The 24,522-nt window shown below is 42.1% G+C and overlaps 3 protein-coding genes across 4 annotated transcripts in view; 2 read left to right on the top strand and 1 right to left on the bottom strand.

The window, feature by feature from the left end:
- The first annotated feature begins 46 nt into the window (after positions 1 to 46).
- Positions 47 to 17,260, top strand: GEMIN5 (gem nuclear organelle associated protein 5). Its single transcript, XM_042826675.1, has 28 exons — positions 47 to 197; positions 304 to 458; positions 1,378 to 1,559; positions 2,285 to 2,436; positions 2,655 to 2,774; positions 2,958 to 3,090; positions 3,296 to 3,455; positions 4,074 to 4,286; positions 5,009 to 5,094; positions 5,624 to 5,718; positions 6,350 to 6,486; positions 6,886 to 6,959; positions 7,339 to 7,520; positions 7,614 to 7,753; positions 8,306 to 8,477; positions 8,733 to 8,960; positions 9,445 to 9,558; positions 9,981 to 10,109; positions 10,692 to 10,787; positions 11,065 to 11,202; positions 11,741 to 11,888; positions 12,078 to 12,197; positions 12,517 to 12,727; positions 13,382 to 13,639; positions 14,166 to 14,328; positions 14,739 to 15,315; positions 15,585 to 15,681; positions 16,639 to 17,260. The coding sequence occupies exons 1-28, from the start codon at positions 47 to 49 to the stop codon at positions 16,792 to 16,794; spliced, it is 4,587 nt and encodes a 1,528-aa protein (XP_042682609.1). The 3' UTR covers positions 16,795 to 17,260.
- Positions 17,261 to 18,057: 797 nt separating this feature from the next.
- The window catches only part of CNOT8 (CCR4-NOT transcription complex subunit 8), a 6,858-nt gene continuing 393 nt past the window's right edge, over positions 18,058 to 24,522 (bottom strand). The window contains exons 2-7 of one of the 2 annotated variants that reach the window (XM_042826673.1): positions 24,144 to 24,343; positions 22,382 to 22,575; positions 20,906 to 21,067; positions 20,411 to 20,555; positions 19,683 to 19,793; positions 18,058 to 19,376 (exon numbers count right to left, since the gene is read on the bottom strand). In XM_042826673.1, the coding sequence (XP_042682607.1) occupies positions 19,227 to 19,376; positions 19,683 to 19,793; positions 20,411 to 20,555; positions 20,906 to 21,067; positions 22,382 to 22,575; positions 24,144 to 24,260 (879 nt within the window). In that variant the 5' untranslated portion in view covers positions 24,261 to 24,343 and the 3' untranslated portion in view covers positions 18,058 to 19,226. Of the gene's footprint in view, positions 19,377 to 19,682; positions 19,794 to 20,410; positions 20,556 to 20,905; positions 21,068 to 22,381; positions 22,576 to 24,143; positions 24,436 to 24,522 lie in introns of those variants that run through there. The other variant, XM_042826672.1, reaches the window with a different exon arrangement.
- FAXDC2 (fatty acid hydroxylase domain containing 2) overlaps positions 24,182 to 24,522 on the top strand; it is a 16,062-nt gene continuing 15,721 nt past the window's right edge. The window contains exon 1 of the mRNA XM_042826671.1: positions 24,182 to 24,403. The gene's annotated coding sequence lies outside the window, so the exon portion shown is untranslated. The remainder of the gene's footprint in view (positions 24,404 to 24,522) is intronic.

Genomic DNA, 24,522 nt, shown 5'->3' on the forward strand with positions numbered 1-24,522 from the left:
CGGGAGCTCCCGAGGTGAGCGTGTGGCGGCGGCGCGGCGCGGGACCATGGCGGCGGCCATGCGGGTGCTGCCCGCCTCGCCCAACTGGTACTGCAGCCGCTGCAGCGACACCAGCGGAGACGGGCGGCTCTTCGGCTTCGCCGCCAGGCACCGCATTAGCGTGCTGGATGTCAGCACCGCTACGCCGACGTTTCACGGTACGGCCGCGATCCCTTCTCCCCCTGCGCGCCCTGTTTATAGGAGCGGCCGAGATCCGGTCGGGTGCGGGGAAACCGCGTTCTCACAGCGCTTCTCTCGGTACAGGGGAGCTGATCGGGCACACGGAGCGCGTCGCCGCCTTCGCCTTCTGCCCGCACCGCGAGCACGGCTCTATGTGCGCCAGCGGCTCGGACGACGGCAGCGTGCGGCTGTGGGACGCGGCGGGGCTGGCGCTGCGGGCAGAGTACGGCCTGCACCAGGTGGGAGCCGGGCCGCGGGATTTGGTTCGGGGCGATGTGCCGCGGGCGGATCTTGAGCTGCCGGGCTGCTCGTTCCCTTAGTTTTAGGTGTACGCTGCCGGTACAGCATTGTAACGGGCTGTTGGTCGCTGTCGGCAGCTCCTTGCTGCCGCACCCAGCTCGCTTTGCCGTCTCAGGGCTTGTGGGCAGTTACTGCTGTTCGGGAGACTGGCAGATAAGTTGCAGCCCAAACAGTTTAGGACAGGGAGTGCTTGCAGGTTAGTTTCTGCTTGCTATCCTGGGCTGTACAGTTACAGAATGGTTGAGTTGGAAGAGAACTCAAAACCCAAACCGCTGCCCTGGGCAGGAACACCTTCCTCCAGATCAGCCATCATCCAGGGTCTTGAGCACCTTCGGCAATGGGGAACCCCCAGCTCCTAGGCAGCAGCAGCACCTCATCTCCCTCTGAGGATGATCTCTAGGCAGCCAATGAAGGCAGGCTGTTAGAGCAATGTTCTGTTTTCTGTCCCAGAAGAGCCTCCTGCTAAATGCACTTCACTTTATATTCATAGGATCACAAGGTTGGAAAGGACTTACAAGATCACTCTCTGAGAGAAAAAGTTTTCCTTATGTCTAATCTAAACCTCCTTTGGTACAACTTGTGGCCATTTCCTCAGGTCCTGTTTGTTGCCTGGGAGAAGAGGCGAAACCCCTCCTCGCCACAGCTTGCCTTCAGGAAGTTGTAGATTGCAGTGAGGTCTCCCCTGAGCCTCCTCCAGACTAAACAATCCCAGCTCCCTCAGCCATTCCTCATAAGACTTGTGCTCCAGACCCCTCACCAGTTTTGTTGTGCTTTAGTTCTTTAAAAGAACCTACAAAATGAATTTAGTTGGCCAAGCATGCTCAATGGCTTTACATGTATTCAATTGTCTTTCTTCAGAATGCAATCACAGCGTTACACTGGTCACCCCTTGTGAAAGATCTGATTGTATCCGGCGATGAAAAAGGGGTGATTGTTTGTTACTGGCATAGCAGAAGTGACAGCCAGCAATTCTTCCCAGAGCCTCGGACTATTTTTTGCCTTTCTTGTTCTCCTCATCATGAAAACCTGGTGGCTATCGGGTAAGTGTTACGTTTTGCTTTCCGTTCTTCATCTGAAAGTGTCTTGTTTGGATTTTTTGTTGCACAGTTGTGAGGTTACTTTTAAGAAATTTCAGTGGCTATTTTTTCATAGTATTCCAAATTGTATACAGCAATTTAGAAATAATATTCTGGTAGTTGTGCAAGGTGTACAATTCTATAACCATTTATAGAAATGAATTTGGTTTAAACTCTGAAGTTACTTAAGACATTACTTAAGTTATTTTTAAATTAGATTTCATTAATGTTCATCACATTACAGGTTACCTCATCTAAAAAGTCTCATAGATTTATTAGCTTTTTGTTAACAGTTGCCATTCCAGTCCTTTGGACATCCAAGACTGTATTGAATGAAGCAAGAATGTGAAAGCCTTTCAGATGGGAGAGATGGAGAGAATGAAAGTTATTTGTAGAAAAAGGAAAAGTTTTTCTCTTATAAAAGCCACTGTTACTTTTTAAGACTCTGAAAACTGTATTGCAAATAAATTGGTGTTATTCTTGGAGCCAAATATACTTCTGGTGTCACTTCTCAAACAAAAGGCAGCTGTGTTTATGCTAGTGCTACACTTGAGCTCCAGCTGAGTGGTCTCATTGCCACCTGTGATTGGGCTTCTCTTATTGATCCTGGGTAATGGCCTGAAAATCGGATTAGATGTTCTTCCACAAGGGTTTAACAATCTATCATTAACTGGAATCTCTGTTTTTAGCTACAAGGATGGCATGGTGGTTATAATTGATATCAGCAGGAAAAGAGAAGTTCTTCATCGGCTCAGAGGTCACGACGATGAAATTCATTGCCTGGCCTGGTGTCCTGTACCTGGTGAAGGAAGGTTGCCTGCTTGGCAAGATGAGCTCCAAGGTATGTACAAGTGATACATAGTTTGTGAAGTGATTTTTGTAGCTCAGGAAAATTCCCTTTGGAGAACTGAATTCCTTATCCCTGTGAAGTCAGCAAGTAGCTCATCGGATGGAACTGATGAGTTCAGTTAAAATGTTCTGATCCAGAGCAATAGGTTTTCAGCTTATGTTCAGAGCTTTGAATTCTAATGGTGTTTCCTTCAATGGTGTTTCCTTCAGAAGAAGGTGACGTTCCAAATGGGGAGCTTAAACAAGATACAGCCATGAAGAAAAGTTGTTACTTGGCTTCAGGAAGCAAAGATCAGACGATACGAATATGGAGCTGTACTAGAGGCAGAAGTAAGTAAGATTCTTAATTTAAGTGACAACAGGATGGGTGAAGTGCTCCTATCTGACTGTAGGTTTCATTTGCTAACCCAATAGTTTAAAGAGTGGAGAGCCTGCTTAAAGCTTCAGATTCACGGGTCTTTTTTTTGAGAATTCAGATGTACGAAGTCGAGATGATCCCTTTCTTTTCCAAAGGTGTAATGACTCTGAAGTTGCCACCCACAAAGAGGAGAGGTGGAGCTGTTGATCCTGCTGTTAAAGAGCGAATTTGGCTCACTGTTCACTGGCCTTGTGGTCGCCCCACAGAAATTGTATCCAGCTCTTTTGGGTAAGTAGGAGACAAAGCACGTTAAGTGCAGACAGCAATTGTAAATTAATTCATTGATATTTCAAGAACAGCTGGCAGGAAACACTGACCCCCATCTTCCTTCCTTCTTGGTATAGTGAGGTAGTGGATAGATGTGCATTAGCACTGATAGTCTGTATTATTTTTTGAAGTGAAGGATGAAATACACATACTTTAAATTTTGCAGAGGAGAACTGCTACACTGGGATTTGACCCAACCTGGAAAACGCAAGTGGACGCTTCTGGGATCTTCAGAAGGACAAAATCACTCCCGTATTGTTTTCAATCTGTGTTCCCTGAAGCATCAAGACAAAGAGCTGCTTCTTTCCATTTCAATGGACAGAGATGTAAGAACCATTTTAAAAATTAACATCAAAATAGCGGCGGCAGTTCAGCCTGACTGAGTGAAACTAACGCTTTGATGACCACTTATTTTCTCCTAAAGCAGGCTTATCCCTGGCTTTTATAACATCATGGCTCGACATTTCTACTGAGCACAAGTTGTGCATTTCTTTGTTAGCTTGTAAGCTCAAGCTTTTACCGTAGTGGACAGAACGGTTATGCCGTATGGACTTGAAAATTAAATGTTCAACAGCTGGAACTCACGATTTCTGCCTTTTTTTTTTGTGGGGGGCGGCCCTGCGGGGGGGGGCAAAGCGGCTAAGGAGGGAAGGGTTGTTGTTTGATTCGTTTTTTTTGTGGGTTTTGTTGGGTTTTTTTGCCTTTTACCAGCAGAGAGCCTATTTTGAATTCACAAGAGGACTACATAATTCTACATAATTAAACCGTAGTCCTTTTGTCTTTTCCATCACAGTCCTGCAGTTATTACTGCCCTGTCTTTGACGTGTGCTGCTCTGAGTGGAGATTGTGTACTTTGAGTCTTCCTCTCACCTGTGCTTTGTTTTTTCCCCTATCATACCACTCGCTTTAAATTTATCATTCGTTGTTCCTTAAATATTTTTTAGGTAAAGTGCTGGGACCTATCAACTCTGGATTGTAGCTGGACAATGCCTTCCCTTGGGGGATTCGTCTATAGTCTCGCTTTCTCCCCTGTGGACCCAGGCTGTCTTGCTGTTGGTGTTGGAGACAGCATGATCCGTGTATGGAACACTTTGTCTATGAGCAACATCTATGATGTTAAAACCTACTGGCAAAGCATCAAATCCAAGGTTACAGCAGTAAGTGTGCTTTTGATTCCCTTTTTTTTCTCGTCTCTTTTCTTCCTCCATTTTTCGCTTGGAGGAATGTTTTTCTCTCACTCTGAAGGTTTTTCCCCAACAAAATACCATCATGCCAAGTTGTCACTTCAGCTCTCAACTCGCATGATAAAATTTTAGAATTGAACAACGTTTCAGATGGTTTTTAGATCACTGGGCATTTACATTGCACAGACTGAAAATGAGCTGAATTTCAGGTGGTTACTGTCTCACTTTGTTGGTTTTGTACACCGCTGTGATTATTCCTTTTGTCATCCACGGTTTCCTTTGCTCTGCTAGGAAGTTTAATGTGCAAAAACTGGCACGGGTGTCTTCAGTTTAGGTTTTACCAGCAGTTGGCTAAAGCTAACGTCTAGTAGAAGGTGGAAGCATTAGAACACATTAGTTGGTCATGCCAAAAGCTTTCTCACAGTTCTAAAATATTGTCTGTTTCTGTGTTGTAATGTAGATGTCAGGTAGTATTTCAGTGATTTTAGTTCCTTTCATCTTGTCCCAATAACTGGCAAGGGAAAAGTCTTTGATTCACATCACAAAGTGTTTAAATTGAGTTGCTGTTGTTGGCAGGGTGGAGATAAGGGACAGTGCTTGCTCTTTGGTTTCAATGCTTAACTTTTTGTTCATCGTTTTAAAATTAATTGTCCATTCCTTTTGTCATTATGGGGCTCTTTCTATTTTTCTTGCAGCTGGCGTGGCATCCAACTAAAGAAGGTTGCTTGGCTTTTGGAACAGATGATGGAAAAGTTGGCATATTTGACACATTATCCAGCAGGTAAGAAAGTAGTTTTCAAATTCATTAGTGTCAGATCTTGCTGGCATGACAGCATGCATAGATGATGTGGTCTTTCCTGAGGTCTACATTTGCTATTTGTTAATAGTTAAAATTAAACTAAAAATAGTAAGGTGGATTTTAAGTGTATCTTTTCATCTGTTGGTTGTGGCTGGTAGCTCCTGAAGTAACCTTACTCAGACTGTGTAACATTCCCCTGTTGCAAGTCATTAGTCAGGGAAGACTTTGGTCAGAAACAGTTGCATAAAATGAGCGACATGCAGGTGCAGTTCATTAAGTGTTCTGTTCTGATTTTAGTAGTGTTCTGCAGGAAGCATCAATGGCTGAGCCATTGCTTTAGTATATTGAAGCATCTGTTGTCTGTTTTCACTAGAAATACATTACTTCAATTTTGGGGGGGTTTTTGCTTGTTTTGGATTTGGTTTAGTTTTGGTTTTTGTTTTGTTCTGCGTTTTGTTCTGTATTTCCCTTTGCTGAAATCTGCTTCCTGCTTCCTTACCTTCTTGCACAGTGCTAAGAATAAGCCACCTCAGATCTCCAGTACTTACCACAAGAGGACTGTATACACATTAGCCTGGGGGCCTCCAACTCTTCCTCTGTCTGCCGGTGAGTGTTACAACATCTTGTTACAAAGTAGAAATCCATACAGAGCCCAGTCATGCCACAAAGTTGGTGTGCATCCCTTCCTGAAGGATGCGAGCTCCATTTGCTTGGTAGCTGTCCTTTCTGTCCACTAAGGATGTGTTCTGCCTGAGGAATTGTTAATAGCAAGGGAGCAAAATAACCTGTTCTATGTTTTGAATTCTAGTAGCTTCAGGAAATAGGTGGGAGTAGAGTACAACACCACATAGTCACACGTTTGCAATGCACTGAAATACTTGTACAGGCTCTCCACAATAATTGGTTAGGATCTAGTACAGATTCTTTAGCTCCATAAGTGTGTTTCTATCATTAGACCTAAACAGAATGGCTCCATTGGTCATCTTCTGCAACTTCCCCCCAAGTTTATTGACCAGAATTTAAAGGGAGTTTTAACACAGCAGCAATTGTGCTGTGGAGAATGAACGAGAGGTCCTTTTAGAGGATTGTATTTTGAGAATTTCTTCTTGCCAGATCACAGAGAATCAAAGCATACATACAGCATTTTAAAATAGTTTTGATTTGTAGTGAGAATGACTGCTTTTGCTAAGACTGATGAAGAGCATAGTATATTTACATTTTTTTCTCTGTTGAATAGGAGAAGAAGGTGAGCATCCCTCTGTAACTTTGTATAGTTGTGCTGGAGAAGGTATTGTTTTTCAACACAACCCTTGGAAACTTAGTGGAGAGGCAAATGACATCAACAAAACCATCAGAGACACTAATTCAATCAAAGTGAGTATGATTTTTGCCTTTTTCTATGGATCTGTGACTATAGTTGCTGTTGCCCTGTAGTTGTAGGCTTTTGAATTTTCTTGGAACATGTAGAGCTTTCTAAGGAGCACAAGGAGGCGGAGCATCAAGGTCCTTTTGGAATCCAGACAGATTTCATTGGACACATCCCCCTGCACTGATAAAAACAGCCACTGGTTCTTGAAACATCTTGCAGTTCATTCAGTCTTCAATTGCCCAAACTTACATCACTGCTACAAAATGCAGCAGACACTTGTGTGGCTTCTGTTTTGCAGACTAATTGTAATTCTGTCTAGTTGCCAGTTTTGTTCTGTTGATGTATTTGAGAAAGACCAAAGAGCTTGTGTGATGGCTGGTAATAGCTGTGCCTTCTCTCTACAGCACAAACTGCCTGCGCGTACAGAGATCAGCTGGAAACCAGATGGCAAACTCTTGGCCCTTGGCAATGAAGATGGGTAGGTTTCTCTTGTCAGGGTTGGCGCATGCACAACCTTAACCTACAGGAGTCACTGTTATGAAGCAAAAGTACTTTTGTTGTCCTGGTTTGGCTCTTTTCTTCCATTGCCTATGTATCTGAATTGTGAAAATACAGCATTCTTTGCTGGGATTTCATTTAGTTGCTCTCGGCATGGAGGATCTACAACATCATGTTGCATCATTTTTCAGGGATCTACTCATGACTGACACTCATTTTCTTGATGTAAATTGGAGTGTGACTTGGATCCAGAACAGAAAATCTCATTTAGTTTCACAGACTGTCATTCAGGACAAACAAAACAAAATTGCATTTTCACTGACTGAAGGATTTCTCACGTTCTTTTTCTTGCATTTCAGGTCAATTGAAATATTTCAGGCTCCAAGCTTGAAGTTGCTCTGCACTATCCAGCAGCATCACAAATTGATTAACGCCATAAGGTGGCATCATGAGCATGGGAGCGATCCAGAGTTGAGTTACTTGATAGCTTCAGGCTCAGTCAATGCCATTATCTATGTGCATAATCTGAAGAGTGTCATAGGTAATGGTTTGCAGGTTCTATCCTGTGTCTTGGCATCTTATTTTGTTTTCTTCTTGCTTTGAATCGCTAACTGTAGCTTTTTATTTCTTTCAGAGAGCACTTCAGAAAGTCCTTTGACTATAACAGAGCCTTTTAGAACTCTGGTGGGACACACAGCAAAAGTCACAAGTCTTTCTTGGAGCCCCCACCACGAGGGAAGATTGGTATCAGCTTGCTATGATGGCACTGCACAGGTACTTCTCTACAGCCACTCAGAACTGTATTTCTTTTACTTTCAAATCATCCTTTCTGCAGTATCTTAGAACCAAGCTGATTGAACAGAAAGCCTTTCTGAGTTCAGTTGCTTAATTACTGCATATTTACCCTTGGCAACAATCTCATTTTGGATACCTGCTTTGGATACCTGATACAAAGGTATACTTTTTTCCTTTTGCTTATTCCCGCTTTTCTGACACGCTGCACAAATGAGAATATTGCAAAGAAGGCTTTTAGTCCAAACCTCTGGGAATGAACAAAGGGAAGCTGAGCAGTAGGTATGGCTTTGTGCCTTGCAATTTGATTTGTAAATCCAGTAGCATTTTTGGATTCTTACGAAAGACATTAAGCAAGTACATTGGTACAAAAAAAGAAAGCTCTCTGAGTTTTCTGTTTGCTTACTGGCGACTGAAATGCCTCTGCAAACTCACGAGAAGGCGAGCTCCTACAAATGTACATTGCTAAATTGGAAGCACGGAGTTTCATGGGTGGAAGAGGCTGAGTAATTAGGTTTGTTTCTTGGTCATAAGGTGTGGGATGTTATGAAGGAAGAGCCGCTCTGCAACTACCGGGGGCACCAGGGCCGGCTGCTGTGTGTCCAGTGGTCACCGGTGGACTCAGATTCCATTTATACAGGAGCTGATGATTTCTCTGTTCACAAGTGGCTCATCTCAAAGCAGGAGCATACACGGCCCCCTCAGGGTAAGTATATTCAAAGATCCTTCCCTGAAGGTGATTTGGGAGCCGAGAAGTAGAGAGTTGCCGTGTTGAAATGGCAGTAAAGCTTTTATGCTGATTCAATACTGCCTGCTTCCCCTTTAGGGATAAATACTGTCTAGGTTTAAATTCAATTGTATTCTTATTTGCAAACTCAATGTTGATCTTGAGAGGCAAACACCTCATACCCCAAAAACGTCTACGGTAATATCAGAGTAACTTCTTTGTGACCTTTCATAGGCAAAAAAAGTATAGAATTGGAGAAAAAAAGAAGTATCCAACCGAAAGTAAAAGCCAAGAAGAAGAAAAAGCCTGTAGGAAAGAGTCCAACCAAGCAGGATCTAAGCGATGCCATGAATGGAGAGGAGAGCATGAAGGATACATTGCTAGAGGAAAATGGAGTGTCTGACCATGAAGGAGAAAAAGAAGCTCAGGAGACAGAGTTGTCCAATAAAGATTGCGTGGCTGGTAATGAATTAATTGTCTTAGTTTAGTGGCTCCCAGACTGCTTAGCCTTCAGAGCATCAGCAAGCCTAACATCTGTATGCAGGATTTTCTTCTAACACAATTTTAGTGAAATAGTCCACCTGAGGGAAGTATGATTCCATAACACCTTTCATAACTTTATAAACTAATTGAAAGACAACCATTTCCAAACAAGAAATTCTGGACTAACAAAGTTAACTGTTTGCCTTGAAACAGTGTTATTTTTTTATCACTGTTGATTTGTGGTGATAAATCTTAATACTGATTGACATTAATATCTTCTGTCATCTTAGTTTTTGACAGTTCTGTGATGTTTTCTTATTATTTCCTTTCCCTGAAAGGCTATTAAGTTATATGACAAAGCAAAGCTTGCTTTCTATATATTTTGATATTATTGTTGCACAATATTAATGTCCATTATTTTGCATGTATTGTTTATCCTTTCTTAATCACTTCTTAACTGCAGTGCCCAAGGATGCATCTTTATCTGCATATGATTACTCTTCATTCAGCTCATCAAAGCCTTTTGTAACCCAGAAAGCCACTCCTGTGAAAAAGGATCCACCTAAAGAGAAACCAGGTTGGTACATTTCAGATACTTGCACCTGTCCAATATCAAAAGAGTTCTTCATTCTTGGTTTAGGCTTGGCTGCATCTTTCCTTCTTAACAAGTGGTGGAGAAAGAGAAGAGCATGCTCGTAAAATGTCTTAAAGATTTCAAGTCTCTTATTTGCCCTGCTTGCCAGGTCAATTGAATATTGTTTAATGTGGGCAGAGATGGTGCCTTACAGTTGCAAGTTTTAGTCTTGGCAGGCTGGCAGAAAAAAAAGCAAAGCAATCAGTATTTGAAAGTTATCACTGTAATAACAGGGATGCAGGTACCAGTTGAGTTTTTCATTTTCTTCTGTGAAGAACAGGTAGGCTGGTTTCTGTTTGCTTTTCTGCATATGTCAGAGTTCTGCTTTTTCTGTGCAACAGTGACTAAATGTATTGGTTTTTCAGCTCCTGATGCCTCTCTGAAGAAGAGGAAACCTCGCTCTCTTTTACCCTTCAGCACATCCATGGATCACAGATCAAAAGATGAATTGCATCAGGATTGCTTGAGGCTGGCAACGTGTCTGAAAACCAAAGGTATCAGTCTTAAACTGTAGCTTCCCCTCTCTGATCAGCTGGGTAAAATACTTAGAGGGAAGGTGCTCTAAAGTATTGAGAAGCACGTCGTGAATCCAAGGTCTCTGGACAACTTGGCATTAAGTTTTGGAAATGGTGATCTACTGTCTCTTGTAGTGTTGTGGCACTCTGTAGACACTCCAGACAGGTTTTTTTTAGGATCCTGCTTTATAGAGATAGGGTAAGATTGTATAGCTTGGGTTTTTTTTTTCTCCTTCAGAAGGTGAGAGGGAAAAGAAGTCACCAGGAAGACTTTTTATCATCGCAGTATTTTTCCCTAGATTGAGATCATTCCAAGAGAATTTCCTATGTTTGATTTGGAGTAAGTGTCCTGCACACACAAAATTCTTCTGTTCAAACTTAGATGTAAGCTCTGAGTGACAATCTGCAAATGCACAAGCTTCTTAAATCTGCTGTAAAGAAAGTGGAAGACAGAAATATATTGCAATAGCTGAGTGTAGTAGAGCAGTACACTGAGTTGGCACGTCCTCGTTTCCCCTGTTGTACCAAATCCTAAACGTTCATTCTCTTTATCTGTGTTAGATCATAATGAAGATGTGTCCCCTGACCTCCAGAATCGCATCCACTTGGGGCTGTTCACAGACAGAGCTTCTCTGCACAACATGATTGATGTGGAAGGTAGGTGGAACGAGCCCAGTTTGGCAGTATGTCCATTGTCACTGCGATATTCAAGAACAAAACTCCTACTGCATATTTAAGTGCAGGATTAACAATGCAAGTCTGCTCGAAAAGAACAAAAGGCTTACTTTTCCCAAACAGTTTTTACAGCTTTCAAACAAACCTAAAATGCTTTAAGCCTGAGCAAGCTCATTTCTGTCAAGATATTTTACTGTGTCAAATAATGCTGGTGCACTCATTCTGAAAGATAATGAGGAAGCTTGTTTACTTCAAACAGGAAAATACCACTTGGAGAATGGACATCCAGAGCTCTTTCAACAGCTCATGTTGTGGAAAGGAGACATGAAGGGTGTACTCCAGGCAGCTGCTGAGAGGGGAGAACTGACAGACCAGCTGGTAGCCATCTCACCCATGGGTACGTTTGCTCATGTGACACATAAGCAGATGGAATTAGTTGCCAAACTTCACCTCGTTGTTTTAGATTGGAAACTCATTACTCTTCTGGATTGGATAGCAGTTTCTTCTTTAACTATATGATGACAAAAATCAAATACAAAACAAATTCTATTTATGACAAAGCCTGGATGTTCCCACAAGCACCCTTAGAGTAGCGCAGCAGAAAATAAAGAGATTTCCTTTGGGACTTTCCAGAGAAGCAGGCTGTACCTCCAAGGGCAAAGATGCTGCTTTGTGATATGTAGCAGTCCTGGCTCGCTGTTGGTTTACATGTATTTTTAAGTTATTTTACTGCTAATGAAATCCTACAGTTGTTTTCAAGTCCAACCTTTGTCCTGTTTTGTTGCCTCAAGTAGCTTGCATTAGAAAGATGAAAAAGTACCTAAGTGGGGGCAAAGAAAGTGCATGCTGAAGAAACCAATGAATTCTTGAAGAGAACAGGAATTTTTTCTGTTTTAGTTTTTTTGCCTGTAATTGTATTGCTTTCTCTTTTGCAGTTGGATATCAGGCTTGGGTTTGGACAGTAGAAGCCTTTGCAAAGCAGCTGTGTTTCCAGGAGCAATACGTGAAGGCTGCCTCCCATCTCCTGTCCATTCATAAGGTGTATGAAGCTGTCGAGCTCCTGAAAGTGAATAATTTTTACAGGTTGTTGCATGTTTGTGTTTTAGATTTTTTTCTTCTATTTTGTTTTTGTTGTTTGTTTTTTTTTTCCCCATGAAATACTCGAGGTAGTTTCTTTTTAAATGTAAGAGATGATTCTTTTATGAAAGGAGAAGGTATTTATGCATTTTTAATACAATCAATCTTCTGTCTGGTTTCTCTTACGTGCATTAGGGAAGCAATTGTAATTGCTAAGGCTCGGTTGCGTCCAGAAGATCCGATTCTGAAGGATCTCTACACCAGTTGGGCAGCTGTATTAGAAAAAGATGGTCATTATTCCATGGCTGCCAAATGGTAAGTGTTACTAGTAAGAAGAGAGAATTGAGGGCTTCACATTTGTGATTACCAGTTACTAATAATATTTGGAATATTTTGGTCTGGGATTGCACACTGGCTGTGCTTGATGTTGTTTTTGGCTCCAGCATTTTTGGAGTTTTCAGACTTCTGAGAGGGATTCAGCTGAAATCCAGACACAGGCACTAATTTTTGTCTCTTGAATCTGTTTATTTGTATTACTCTTATCAGCCATGCATGGTGTACATACCACCAGCAGTTTTATTCTGGACTATTAGGCTTTGTGACCTAGAGTCAATTTGCTTTTTTCTCTTTTCAGTTATCTGGGTGCTTCCTCACCCTACGATGCAGTTAAAGTGCTGGCAAAGAAGGGGGATGCAGCATCCCTTAAAACTGCTGCTGAGCTTGCTCTGATATCTGGAGAGGAGGAATTGTCAGCAAGTTTGTCTCTCAGATGTGCCCAAGAAATGCTGTTATCCAGGAACTGGGTTGGAGCACAGGAAGTCCTTCAGCAACAGAAAACTTTATTTGTGAGCCTCGTTCTTTCCTTTCTGCTTTATTTTAGTAATGTCTCTCTCCAGACTAACTTGATTAACTTTACACCTCTTCCTGTGTATTTACAATCCACTGGTAGCCCTGAGCTTGTTTTGCCTCAAAATTTTTTTTTTCCAAGAAGTTTATTGCAATGACACTTCAAAAAACCATGCATCTTGGCAGAGAAAAATGGCCTATGATAGGGAGGCATGTAGGCTCAGCACACGTTCCATCCATAAGAGGTAGTTCAGAAGGTTTTTCTGCTTGTTTTTGCTTTGCTTTGTTGTGGTGGGGTTTTTTTTTTGTTAGTTATATAGTGCAGATTTCTTTTTTAGTACATAGTAGTGATCATAATAAGAAAGGTAAAAGAGTGTTCACTGTTTACATTAAATGAATGAGTATCTCCATCTGAGGCTTAATCCAAGAATTTCTTATAGCACAGACTGAGAAGCAGAATGTTGCCTTAGCCTGTTTTGATATTTCCTTCTGACCTTAGAGCCTCTGTCAGTACTTTTCCTTTAGAGCTGTAGTGGTGAAGTATGCTATCAGCAGCAGCCTGCTACTAGCTGTGTTTTTAATTTAGCCACTTGGTGTAGGCAGTAAGAGATTATTTTTCAGCTCAATGCTCTTGTTTTCTTCTCTTGTTAAAGGGGCAAAGACTCGTTTTCTGCCTCAACGAACTGCTTTGTAAGTGCCTTAGCGAAAGAAATCCCTGTAATCGAAGGAGCCCTGTGCCTCCCTGTTACCACAGCTGGGAGCTGAACAGAGATGCCTCCTTTTTCGACATGGTGATAGAGGTATGGCAGAAGGTCCTAGGCATGGACACCACTGAAAAAGCCACGTGTGCACGGGAGCAACTGCGCAGTGTTGAGCATCTTCCTTGTACCAGCAACACTCACCCAAAGCAGGTAACTGGACTTAAGTCTGTACACAACAAGCCTCCCTATGGCACGTGCAGCCACTTTGTGGTGTCCTGTGAGCTGTTTCCAGGAGATTGCTTTCTGCTACAGGATGAGGTTACAGTCTGGGAGAGTTAATGATGAGACAACTGGGGCAGCTTCCCCCAACAAGATTTTGTTTAGAACTGTCAGGGGAGGCCAGGATGCTTGCTGTTACAGATATGGTAGAGTCCAGGTACGGTCATAGACTGATGCTCCTGCAGCTCTTCTCTCTGCCCTCACTGAGTCACTGACCATTGGGGAACTTCTCAGCCACTTAAGAGGACAGAGGCAAGCACAGTTGCTGATAATTATAGTGACAGGTCATGTAAAGATGCTCTGATTTCCTACATAAAGGAAACCATGTAAGTTACATCACTGTTAAATTTCTCTTGGTGGTTATGTGCTGATGGACTTTTCTGTAATAGTTTTAACTAGCAAGTCATTCCTATTTAGCAGTATAACTATGAACTCTGATCTCTGCTGCTTCCTCTAGGTGCTTTTCTATATCTCCCATGACCTGACCCTGGCAGCACTGAGCTATCAGGCTGCTGCCTGGGATGAGGCAGTGAAAAGTATTCTTGGTGCCGTGGCCCGTAGTTACGATGCTGGCAATTTTACTCTGATGCAAGAAATTTGCAGTATTTTCCTTCCTGAAGGTACGTCTCTTCTTGTACATCTCCTAGCAATGACAAATATAAGAATCTTCCTTGTAAGCAGAGTTATGTGTCCATTACATCCTTTGTTGTTCTTCCCTTTATTCTCCAGACTATGCAGTGCATTCAGCTGTAGCTGTTGATCACGTGAATATCCTAATTAGTGATTTAGGACACAAGGGAGTTGAGTATGGATGATAAGAAGATGCAGTCTCATGCTAGCTCGAAGAGAGTACTGTATTTAAAAGGATGGCAAAGATGTCTGCTTTTGCTTTTCTGCTTCCAGCGTCACTCTGCTGCATCTGAGTAAATCTGTGTTAGGGGTCTCCTGTACAGCCATTCAGTTATTAGATCTGGTCTTTTTTATTTGGAAATCCTTATAATAGATTTGTAACTTCTTTTTTTATTATTAGGCTGTGAGAACCTGAGAGACAAACTGGACAGCACAAATTCTCAAAGTGTAGATGCCTGCAGAAGTTTAGAGGGCTTTGTGGCTTATGGACTGCTGTATGACCTGTGGTGGAACCCACCCAAAAGTTCTTCTGCCATGCAAAAGGCTGGTTTGGATCCTGTGTTGTGTCCCACTGAGCAGACAGCTCTTGAGCAGAGTTGCATTCCTGATCACTCCTCTCCTGAAGAAACTCCTGATCAAACTGCAGTTGAGATGGATGAAAACCTCAGCAGTTCAATGGAATTTAATAGGTGCAAGACAGAAAGCGACTCAGAAAGTAACTCAGTCAGTTTGGCAGACAGACAGTCAAAACTGAACGGCTGCAAAGTGCTCCTTTCAGAAGCGATTGCTGCTTTACAGAGCACACAGAGAGATATAGCTGAGGTCCAGAAAATTTTGGCAGACATGATCCACCAGCATCAGCAGCAGAGGAATAACCCCCAGGGAAGCACAAATGGAAGTGTCCATGAGAACAACGTGCAGCAGAGTTCAGAGAACGAATGGGATGAACCATGCTCTGACAGCAGTCAGGTCAAGCGGTAAGCTTTCGAACATGAGATGGATTGAAAAGGGTAGCCTTTCAGTTGGTGCTTGTGCAGTGGATTTCTTACTTGCTCAGATTACTGCTAATCTCATGCTGCTCAATGAATGTATGCCTAAGAAGTCTTGCATTTCCCTAAGGCATTCACACATGTGTGAACTTACTACGGCTGAATGACTTTTTGATAGGTGGGTTTATTATAGCAGGGAGGCTACACAGTCATTCAAACAAACCAATTACTCATAACACCTGCTCTTTTCTTAACAGTAAAGATGAAGAAAAAGAAACAGTTACCCTCCCTGAACTAACAAAGCGACTCTTAGAAGCAAAGCAGAAATTAGCAGAATTTCCAGACAGTTTAAAGGTAAGTTTTCAGTAGAGGCAGTATAATTCTGAAAGAGGACAGCCTTTTTGTAAGTCATTGTAATACTATAACATGATGGAAAGTACAGCAGTAATAGTGGGGTGGCAGAGCCCAGCTGCAGCAAATGAGAAGCACAAACACAGAGCTATGGATACAGAAACAAAGGGAAAAAAATCACTTACGTTTAGAAGGCTTCAGGCATGCAGGTTTCTCCAGCAAGATCCTCTGGCCTCCACTGCCAACCCTTAAAGGAGGCCTGGGAAGGGATGAATCCTGGCTCCACCCCTTCTGTCTCTCAGGAGCGTGGCATGCACCTGAGCTCCCCTTTGCTGCCCTGCCTTCCACCAGGTGCCCAATCACTGCTTCACTGTAAATATAAGCTGGCTGATATAGGTGGGCAGAATTGCCCTCCTTTTCCATGAACGAATCCCACAGCAATTTTGAGAGAATTCATACCTGGCATCAGCGTTTGATTCTTGCTTCAAGCATTGCTTTCTCCGTGCAGTTGGAGCACACAGATGAAGTTTCTGCATGAGACAACTCAGTGGGATATCCTGTATGCATCTTTCCCATGTATTCTAAGAGCAATTCTATGCTGTGTACAGTAATTCCACGTACAGAAGTAGTTTTGATAGTGAAGTCATGCACGTCAAGCATAACATGGCCTATTATTAATTAGAAACTGTTCAAACGACGCATTGTGAGATTGAGAACCACCCCTCTCTGGTCTATCATGTAAGTATTTACAGTGATTGTGCACAGGGGAGCAAACTTAACCAAGTTAAATGTGTGCTGGTGTCCTGGAAGAAGAGGAAAAAATCCATCTGACTCGTGACTGTCTCTCCCAGATAAGATACTGTAAAGCAGTGTTTCTAGATGCAGCTGCTTGAACATGTGGTAGTAGAACAACTCCAACTGAAAGAGTGGACTCACTTTTTGTTCTTTTTTTGTGTGCAGGTCTTTCCGTTCCCTGATGTGCTGGAATGCTGCCTTGTCCTCCTTCACATTGGAGCCCAGTGTCCTTCTGAATTACGTGCACAGGCAGTGGATCTCCTTAGGAAACATGGTAGTGCTGACGTTTATGGAAAGGCTGCCAGGAAGTTCTTGACGTGACCTTTTGAGACCAGGCATCTCCTTCGAGCTGCTCACAGTTACTTAGCACCAATTAACACCAAGACTGTTCTTTCTTCAAAGTGAAGGCTTGTTTCTACAGATACAGTTACTGATGACTGCTGTTTTGGATAAAACTACAAAACAATAGGGTTTATATACATACATCCATGGTTATCAACTACTACTTAATGGGATTGCGTTAGGAAATTGAAAAGTAGTAGATTGCAGCCTTGAAACTTTACAGGAGTTTTATGGCACAGGAAGTGATGCTAAGGAAATCTCTTGGAATTTACATGCAAAATAGTTTTGAGCAGCTGTCTTTCAGCAGAAGAGCACTAGCTGCCCTCTGAAGAAAATAATGGTTCCTTCAAGTAGTCTGACCTTTGAACCAGTGTTGTGTGACTTTATAAAGTGTGACTTTATTTTCCCGTCTTTAAATAAAGTCTTCTACAAGCAGGAACAGGCATTTAATGAGATATCATTAGAAGTAGTTATTTGTGTTGTTGCTAGAACAATAGAAATTGAACATGCTGGAGAAAGCAGGTGTTTGTTGCATGTCGTAAATTAGCTTTGTGTTTTGTTTGTTAGTTTTTAAGTATAGCGAGGGTAAATTGGAGGCAGTAACAAGTTCTCCAAGTGTCAAAAGTGATCCTGGATCCTGCAGTCCTGAACATGCACTGTTTTGGCCATTCTTACAGTTTACTAGAGCTTTTTCCATCTTAACATAAGAACTTCCTGAAAGAACAAGGCTGTAAAGAGCCTCAGTAAATTCTAGAAGCAAAACGATTCAAATAGCAGCAGGTAAAAGGAGGGAGTTGGATCAAAAGATTAATTAATTTTAGATTAATTAAAGATTAATAACCTGGTGAGTTGTTCCCACTAACTTGAATTGCTTGAACCAGGAGGGGGAGCTACTGCTTAACCAAACAGCTCTCCTATCATTTAGGCAAGAATCGGTACGGTGGAGCTGAAGCAGGAAAATTTCAGGCAGGACGCATCAGCAAAATAGATTTGTCATTTTAAGTGGCTGAGCTGCTTGCTGAGCTAGCAGAAGGTCAGAAAGAGAATCTAAGTCCACCAAAGAGAGTTTAAGTTCAAACTCACTGAAGAACAGCTGATAAAAGCAAATTTTAAGAACTATCCCAGTCGTATATCCGAAGTAGTAAGAGAAAAAAACTTCAGCATCTTCCCTTTCTTGCATGCAGGCACCTCTTGAGTTCAGATTCCAGAGTTCCATCAAGTACTGAAATTCCCAAACAAAGCCTTGTTTAAAAAAATTTATTTTACAAAATTTAAAAACAAGTACTATTTACAAGCATTTCAAAAACCAGCTCTAAACCTTCGTTCCTAGTAATGAATTGAATAAGCTTGTTTAAAATTCATGACCAAGTCAAAATTTTAAGTTTGCCCCATCCAAAACTTTTTTTTTTCCTAAATCATGTCATTACAGAGCTGCTGAGGAAGGAAAAAAAGTATGGCTTGATTTTTAAAAGTCAGAATCCCGCATTGTTCATCCATTCTCTAGCTCTGTTTCAGATGTTTTTAATGACAAGAAGGAGAGCTGTTTTGCAGGTTGTTAAGCGTAAAAGGGGGGGAGAAGAGCAACAAGTTTATCCATTTTCTGAATTAACTCTGTCAAAATGAGACTAACATTTGTAGGTCAAGTTGAAGACGACTGAAGTCAGAATATTGGTCCTGGCAAGAGGTTCTCAAGCAAAAATTAATTTCTAGACCCTCTTAATCTCTACCTAGAACAGTTTAACGCCTGTAAGAACTAAGCCAAGGCTCAGTATGGATCAACCCTGCACCATACAGAAGCAAAAACTATGAAGCTGACCAAATCAACTCGACTCAAGTAATATCCATTCCCATCGTTGTAAAGCAAATCTCCAAATAGTTTTAGCTGCAAGGATCGTTTTTAATGTTATCCTTTCCCAAACCTCTGCAGTGATCAAAGGGAGCAAGTTTTCCACAGACTAGGCAAAGATAAAATAAGCAACAAATGAGGTGAAGCTGTCACCCTCACAACATGCAGAAGTTTTAAAATAAGCTTTCTAAAGCACAGTTTGCGAGTTTGTGTGCACGTCTGTGTCTGACTTCACTGGATTTCCAGGTCCTTGTCTTAAAGGAATATTATTACACTGTAAAGTCCTCCTTGCAGATTCTGTACAGTATAAAGAGGAAAAAAACAGAGGTATACACAGTAGTTTCTGTCTTTTGCCCTTCGTATTAAAAAGATGGCAAATCACAAATGCTGGCATTAGGAATTTAGTCAACTCTGTCCAGGGTTTCAGAAGAAGATGCAGCTCTTCAGCAAAACTGCAGGCCTTCCAGAGATTGTGTACTGTGCCTTTTGAGACACCGTTAGGGAAAATGGGTGAGGACAGCAGCTGCCAATGTAGTAACCACGTTCTGCTGAGGGCTACCACCTATCATGGCTGCATGTTGTTGATAATAGCCAAAATGCTCATTTTCTCCTGGGCTGAGTCCACATCTTCATTTTGTTTCTGAGCCACTCCTGTGCCAAGACCATACAGCCGCCCGCAATACTTTGCATCGTCAATCGTATCCTCAAAGAACAACTGCAGAGGGGAACAAAAAAAGAGGAAGAGAAATTAATTGTTCCTCTAAACTGGAAAGCACCTAACCTTAATTAAAGAGTTCATCTGAAATCAGCCACTCCTAGGATTCAGCATGGGCAGTAAGACAAAGACTGGAAGGAAGAATAAAGGGGAAGTTTCAATGCCAATAGAAACGATCTCTATTACTGACCATTTTGAAGTGTGATACTCACAAGGCTCAAAAAGAAAAACACCACCAAAAGCATGGTTTGTATTGATGCTGATGGACAGAGACTGGAGAAAGAACCAAAAAGAACACTGCACTACCTCTTTCATTCTGAAGAATGCCATTCCTGTGAGAAGAGAGTCTGATCCTGCCTGGTGCTGTCTTCCAATTCGCTGCAAATCCAGTTGATCTGCCACTTCTTGAAGGCCGCCCTGCAATGAAAACAGATGAGTTTATTTTCTAAACATCTGTGTCTTACCATAAGTGCCAAACTTCTCCAGAACACAACTGTTAAATACTGTGTGCAGATTCCAGCAACATACACACCCCAGCTGTGAGTGAAATACAATGATAAACATTGTCCAAGAATGCAGAAACACTCTAGTCAAATTTAGGTACCTTGCTTTCCTGTTGCAGACACACAGATGACTGTGGGTACAGTCACAGGTTACAAATGCTGCACCTTTCCCACCCTTTCCTGAACCAAGGCTGTGATTCAGTACATAAATAATCTTCAACCCTCTGAGTGCCTAGTAATTAATCAAGTCATGGAATAGTTCACATAAGACAAAAATGCTCCACTTTGTGCAGGGGGAAAAAAAAAAGATACACATGGTTATGTGAATATTCCTTATATAATAAACATATTGACAAGTTTATAACAGGGGAGGCAGTACCTGTTAGATACAAACTTAGTCTTAAGTGTCTCTGTGTGACTACTGGATTTGATACTTCAGTTTAGGGAGAGAACGGTTCTGTCATTTGGCTTCCTGCAGATGTGCAGGGCTGCTGTCCATCCACCCCTTGTTTGCACTGAAGACAAAATTACCTTGAGGTTTTTGCAGCTCTTCATTAAGTATTTTACATCATAAATAGATGGGAAGAAAAGGTTCAAGATATGGAAAAATTCATGTTCCTCTTCAGGTAACCTGGAATCTGTCAACAGCTTCACCATGTAGCCGAAGTCATAACCACTGAAAACAAACATAAAGAACCTCACAAACACCTATATTCAGCTGGTATTAGTGTTACATCAGTTGCAAGAGGGTATTTTTCTATACTTACAGCCTTCTTTTCCATAAAGGAAGCAAAAGAACTTGCAAGCAGCACACGCACAAAATGCAGATCAAAATAGGTGCCGATATAAAATGAAGTACCAGCGTGCTTAAAGTTGGCCTTTACAATTTCAAACTTACATTAAGAACTGCACAGCTGCTAAAATTCATCTCATTAAAATCTGTGTCAGACTCCATGGTCCAAAGCAGCAGGATTTAAGCCAAAAAGAGGCATCTTGCTCAGTAGCACCAGTGATCGTCAGACCTACCTGTGAAACGACAGCCACTTCACACTGTCACTAAGGACGACCCCTGAAGTCATCAGCAGCTCAGCAAAATGCAGGGTATCGATCCCTTCTTCCTCATGCTTCTGGAACTGCAGCCCAGAGCTTGCAAGGAGGTCTATGGAATCCTGAGAGTACATATCCTCCCTGAAGGAGAAAAGCAGAGCTCTGTAGTCAAGGCTCATTTCAGAAAGGTTTCCCACACGTCGCATTTGGAAAATCAGAGCGACCTGCAGGCTGTCCACCTCTGAGCTCCATTGGGTGTCTGTACAAAACTCAAATCACTTTTAATACCATTCATTACTCTTACACATTTAACAAGATCTTCTGCAACCTCAACTGAATATCAATTCTGCTGCTACCGCCAAATCTGAAGAATGCACCTCCACAGAACTGATGCTGTGAAAGATATCTCTGAGGTAACGGAAGTGCCAGATGATGGGAGAGAAAAGGGAAGTCATCCCAAAGAGGAAGACACAGACCTCTAAAGCAGCAAGCACCACTGCTGTCTGTGTTTTATTTGTCACATGACAGCACTATATTACCTTATTATTATCTGCAATGCTATCTTAGAGACTAAACAAAATTGCATAACGCTTGACTACAGAGATGAGTGCTGATAAGCCTGGAGAAGAGCTGAGCAGACACCCGAGTTTTATACTCCTAAGCTCCATCTGGAGGTGGGGGACATGACAACACAGAACAAAACTCATACCAAACATGATAATTTAGAGTCAAATAGGGTTCACAGCGTCAAAACCTCTCTGTTATGACTTAAATGCTTTTAAGAGGCTGAGAGAGTTGTGCAAGTAAACACTGCAACTTCCGTTTTCAAGAGCAGTATGATCAGCTTATATGAACAGCTTTTTGGTAATGTTCTGTTTCACAGTAATACTGATTCCCAAAGAAATGCACTTTTGCCAGAGAAACTTTCTCTATTTCCAGGCAGCTTTTGGGGCATAGATGCCAAACTTCTCTTTATAATCACAGAGATAAATAAACTTGCTTCAACTGCAGCCCAGGAAACGATAGTGTGGAAGAGTCAAGAACTGCCACACTCACTTTAACAAGGCTGATTCTCCCAAACACGTGTGATAATTCCACCTATGCTTTTTCCTTTAGATACTTTAGCAAAGCTCTGCAAAGGGGCTTTTTCCTTTTTGCTGAAAATTGCACGTCCACTTTTATTTAGCAGAAAGACACAGATTTGCACTGAATCGATTACATGAAATATATGGAAATATATAAAAGCCACCTAAAGTTTCAGATCATAACATTATTCCACAAATACTACAATTCCTGTCATGCCAAAACGGAGCCTCACATAATCTGCTCTGGAATCTCAATTTTCAATGCTCAGAACCAACCAGTGATGAGGAACAAATGGATTTCTGCATTTTCCAAAGACAAGCACACGGCAGCACTGGAAGCAGCCATTGCTCCCTGGCACAGAAGACTCACGTAAGGTTGAATTTGAAGTTGAACTGCCAGGTGTTGATCCCAGAAGGATATTCTCCCTTCTCATTTGTGAAAGTCAGGCCCAGCTGGATAATTTTCAGAAGATCAACGTTACACCGAAGAAGCTGATACTGATAGTCAATGGAACTGCGGAATTCACCAATGGGCCTTACGACAACCCCAGGAAACTCCGTGTCCTGGAAAAGAAGAGGAAATCTTATCCCACATTCTGGCAGGATTGTACTCAGTTCCACACCTGCAGGTCTCAATACTGCAATCTGTGAGTCCTTCTATTAAAAACACTTATTTTTCATCCCATTTCATATTCTAGTATGGACTTCAAACCGCTACAAGTCAGAACTAAAAGAAAACCTACATCATGTGTCAGCCAACTGCACTCATTCACTTCTCACAGGTAACCTTTCCTGTGGCTTTGTTTCAAAACAAACACGTCACAAAATCACCCAGCATGAGTTACTGCATCACATAAGCATCTCTTACTCCCAAGGGCCTACCCCTCTTATTTTCCCCATATCTACTGAAAATGATTTATTTAAAAATATACATATAGCATTCCTTCAAGTTCCAAATGTAAGTGAAATCCAGCACTCTCACCAGTACAGATCATGGTAAACTTTGTAGTTACTAAAAAAAAAAAAATAGCCAATACTACACTGATAGAAATTGCTGCAAATCAAGACAGACTTTAACAACAAAGCGACCATACTAATTTCTACTCTCAAGTCAAATAGCATCAACAGATAGACAGACTACAGCAATACTACAATAGATAGACTACAGCACACAAAAACTTTCAGAGGATCCAGTACTACATAAGAGAATTTCTCCCTTGCACGTCTTCCTGTACCCACTCTTACAGCACAGCAATTACAACAGGCAAACAGGCCAGAAAGAGATGAAACACAAAGCATATTGAAGCAAGGCATTCATTTCCAATCAACATACAATTAAATATATACATATATGTTTACTGTTTACTTCACAACTTTGTTCTGCACTGAATTCTATGCACTCTGAAGGCACGTGTATTTTTATGTCATGCTTTTATTACAGAATTCTCTCCTATCTTTGAGTTTAGCATTCTCAGTCAAAGCTGTCGTAACTGAAGAGTACCATAACTCAGTTGGTTGTGTGAGTGCCTGGCTCCTGCCAAGCAGACACAGACTTTAAGAGCAGAAAGGGATTCTTCCCATCTGGAGGATATTCTGCTGCTCTGAAATAAAACTTCCTGAAATGCGCTGTCATATCGACAGCCAGAATATTCTCCTGGAACAACCAACATGTGAGCACGCTAAGGAGCCACCGCTGCTAACAAGTTGTCACTTGGAGGTTTCTTCTCCTACAGTTTCCTGTCAATTTTCCAAAACGGGCAAGAAATTTGTAGAACAAATATGCTGGGGAACCTAAAGATTTGTACACCTGAATGCCCCACCTTCTACTGTACAAACTAATACATGCTGATATTCAATTAATTCCCTTTTCTAAGGTGGTCTCTCTCTTCTCCGGCTTTCCATCAAACCAGAACGAAGACAAGACACACTATGTTCTGGTATGTCTCTCTAGTGATGAGTTTCCTAATATTTCACCAATTAACTGCTATTTTTGTTTGGTAACAGATGAGGGAAATCACTTTTCACTCAAGAAGCACCACAGAATCATCGACATTGGAAAAGATCTCTTGGTCCAACTATCATGTGCCCCTATTTCCCGAATAAGACAAACAGGTCAAGCACGAAGCATTTACCATTGCGATGTAGCTGTAACTCAGCACAATCTCTCGGATTTTCCTCATCTCTTCCTCCAGGTTGTTGGCCCACACCTCACAGATCACCTGGCTGTTCTCCGCCAGGGCTGCTGGCATCCTGCCGGGCCCCGGGCACAGCCAGCTCCCCCCGCCTTCAGATGGCAGCGTACAGCCGCAAGCCGCGCGATCTAATCAGCGTGCTGCAGCGAACAGACGGAAGGGCGTGAAGAAAGAGCTACAAAAAGGAAAGAGCCAGCACGGTACGGCGCGCCTCCGCGGCATCACTGCAGCCCCACTTCCGCGGAGCTCGGCGGCCTCCGCCAACGGCCGCCCCGAGGCAGCCGGCAACGAACAGCGGCCCCGGAGCCGCGCCGGCCCC

This window comes from Centrocercus urophasianus, unplaced genomic scaffold (genome assembly GCF_019232065.1).
Source record: "Centrocercus urophasianus isolate 14NV4802_14NV808 unplaced genomic scaffold, USGS_Curo_1.0 seq_26, whole genome shotgun sequence".
Taxonomy (NCBI): domain Eukaryota; kingdom Metazoa; phylum Chordata; class Aves; order Galliformes; family Phasianidae; genus Centrocercus; species Centrocercus urophasianus.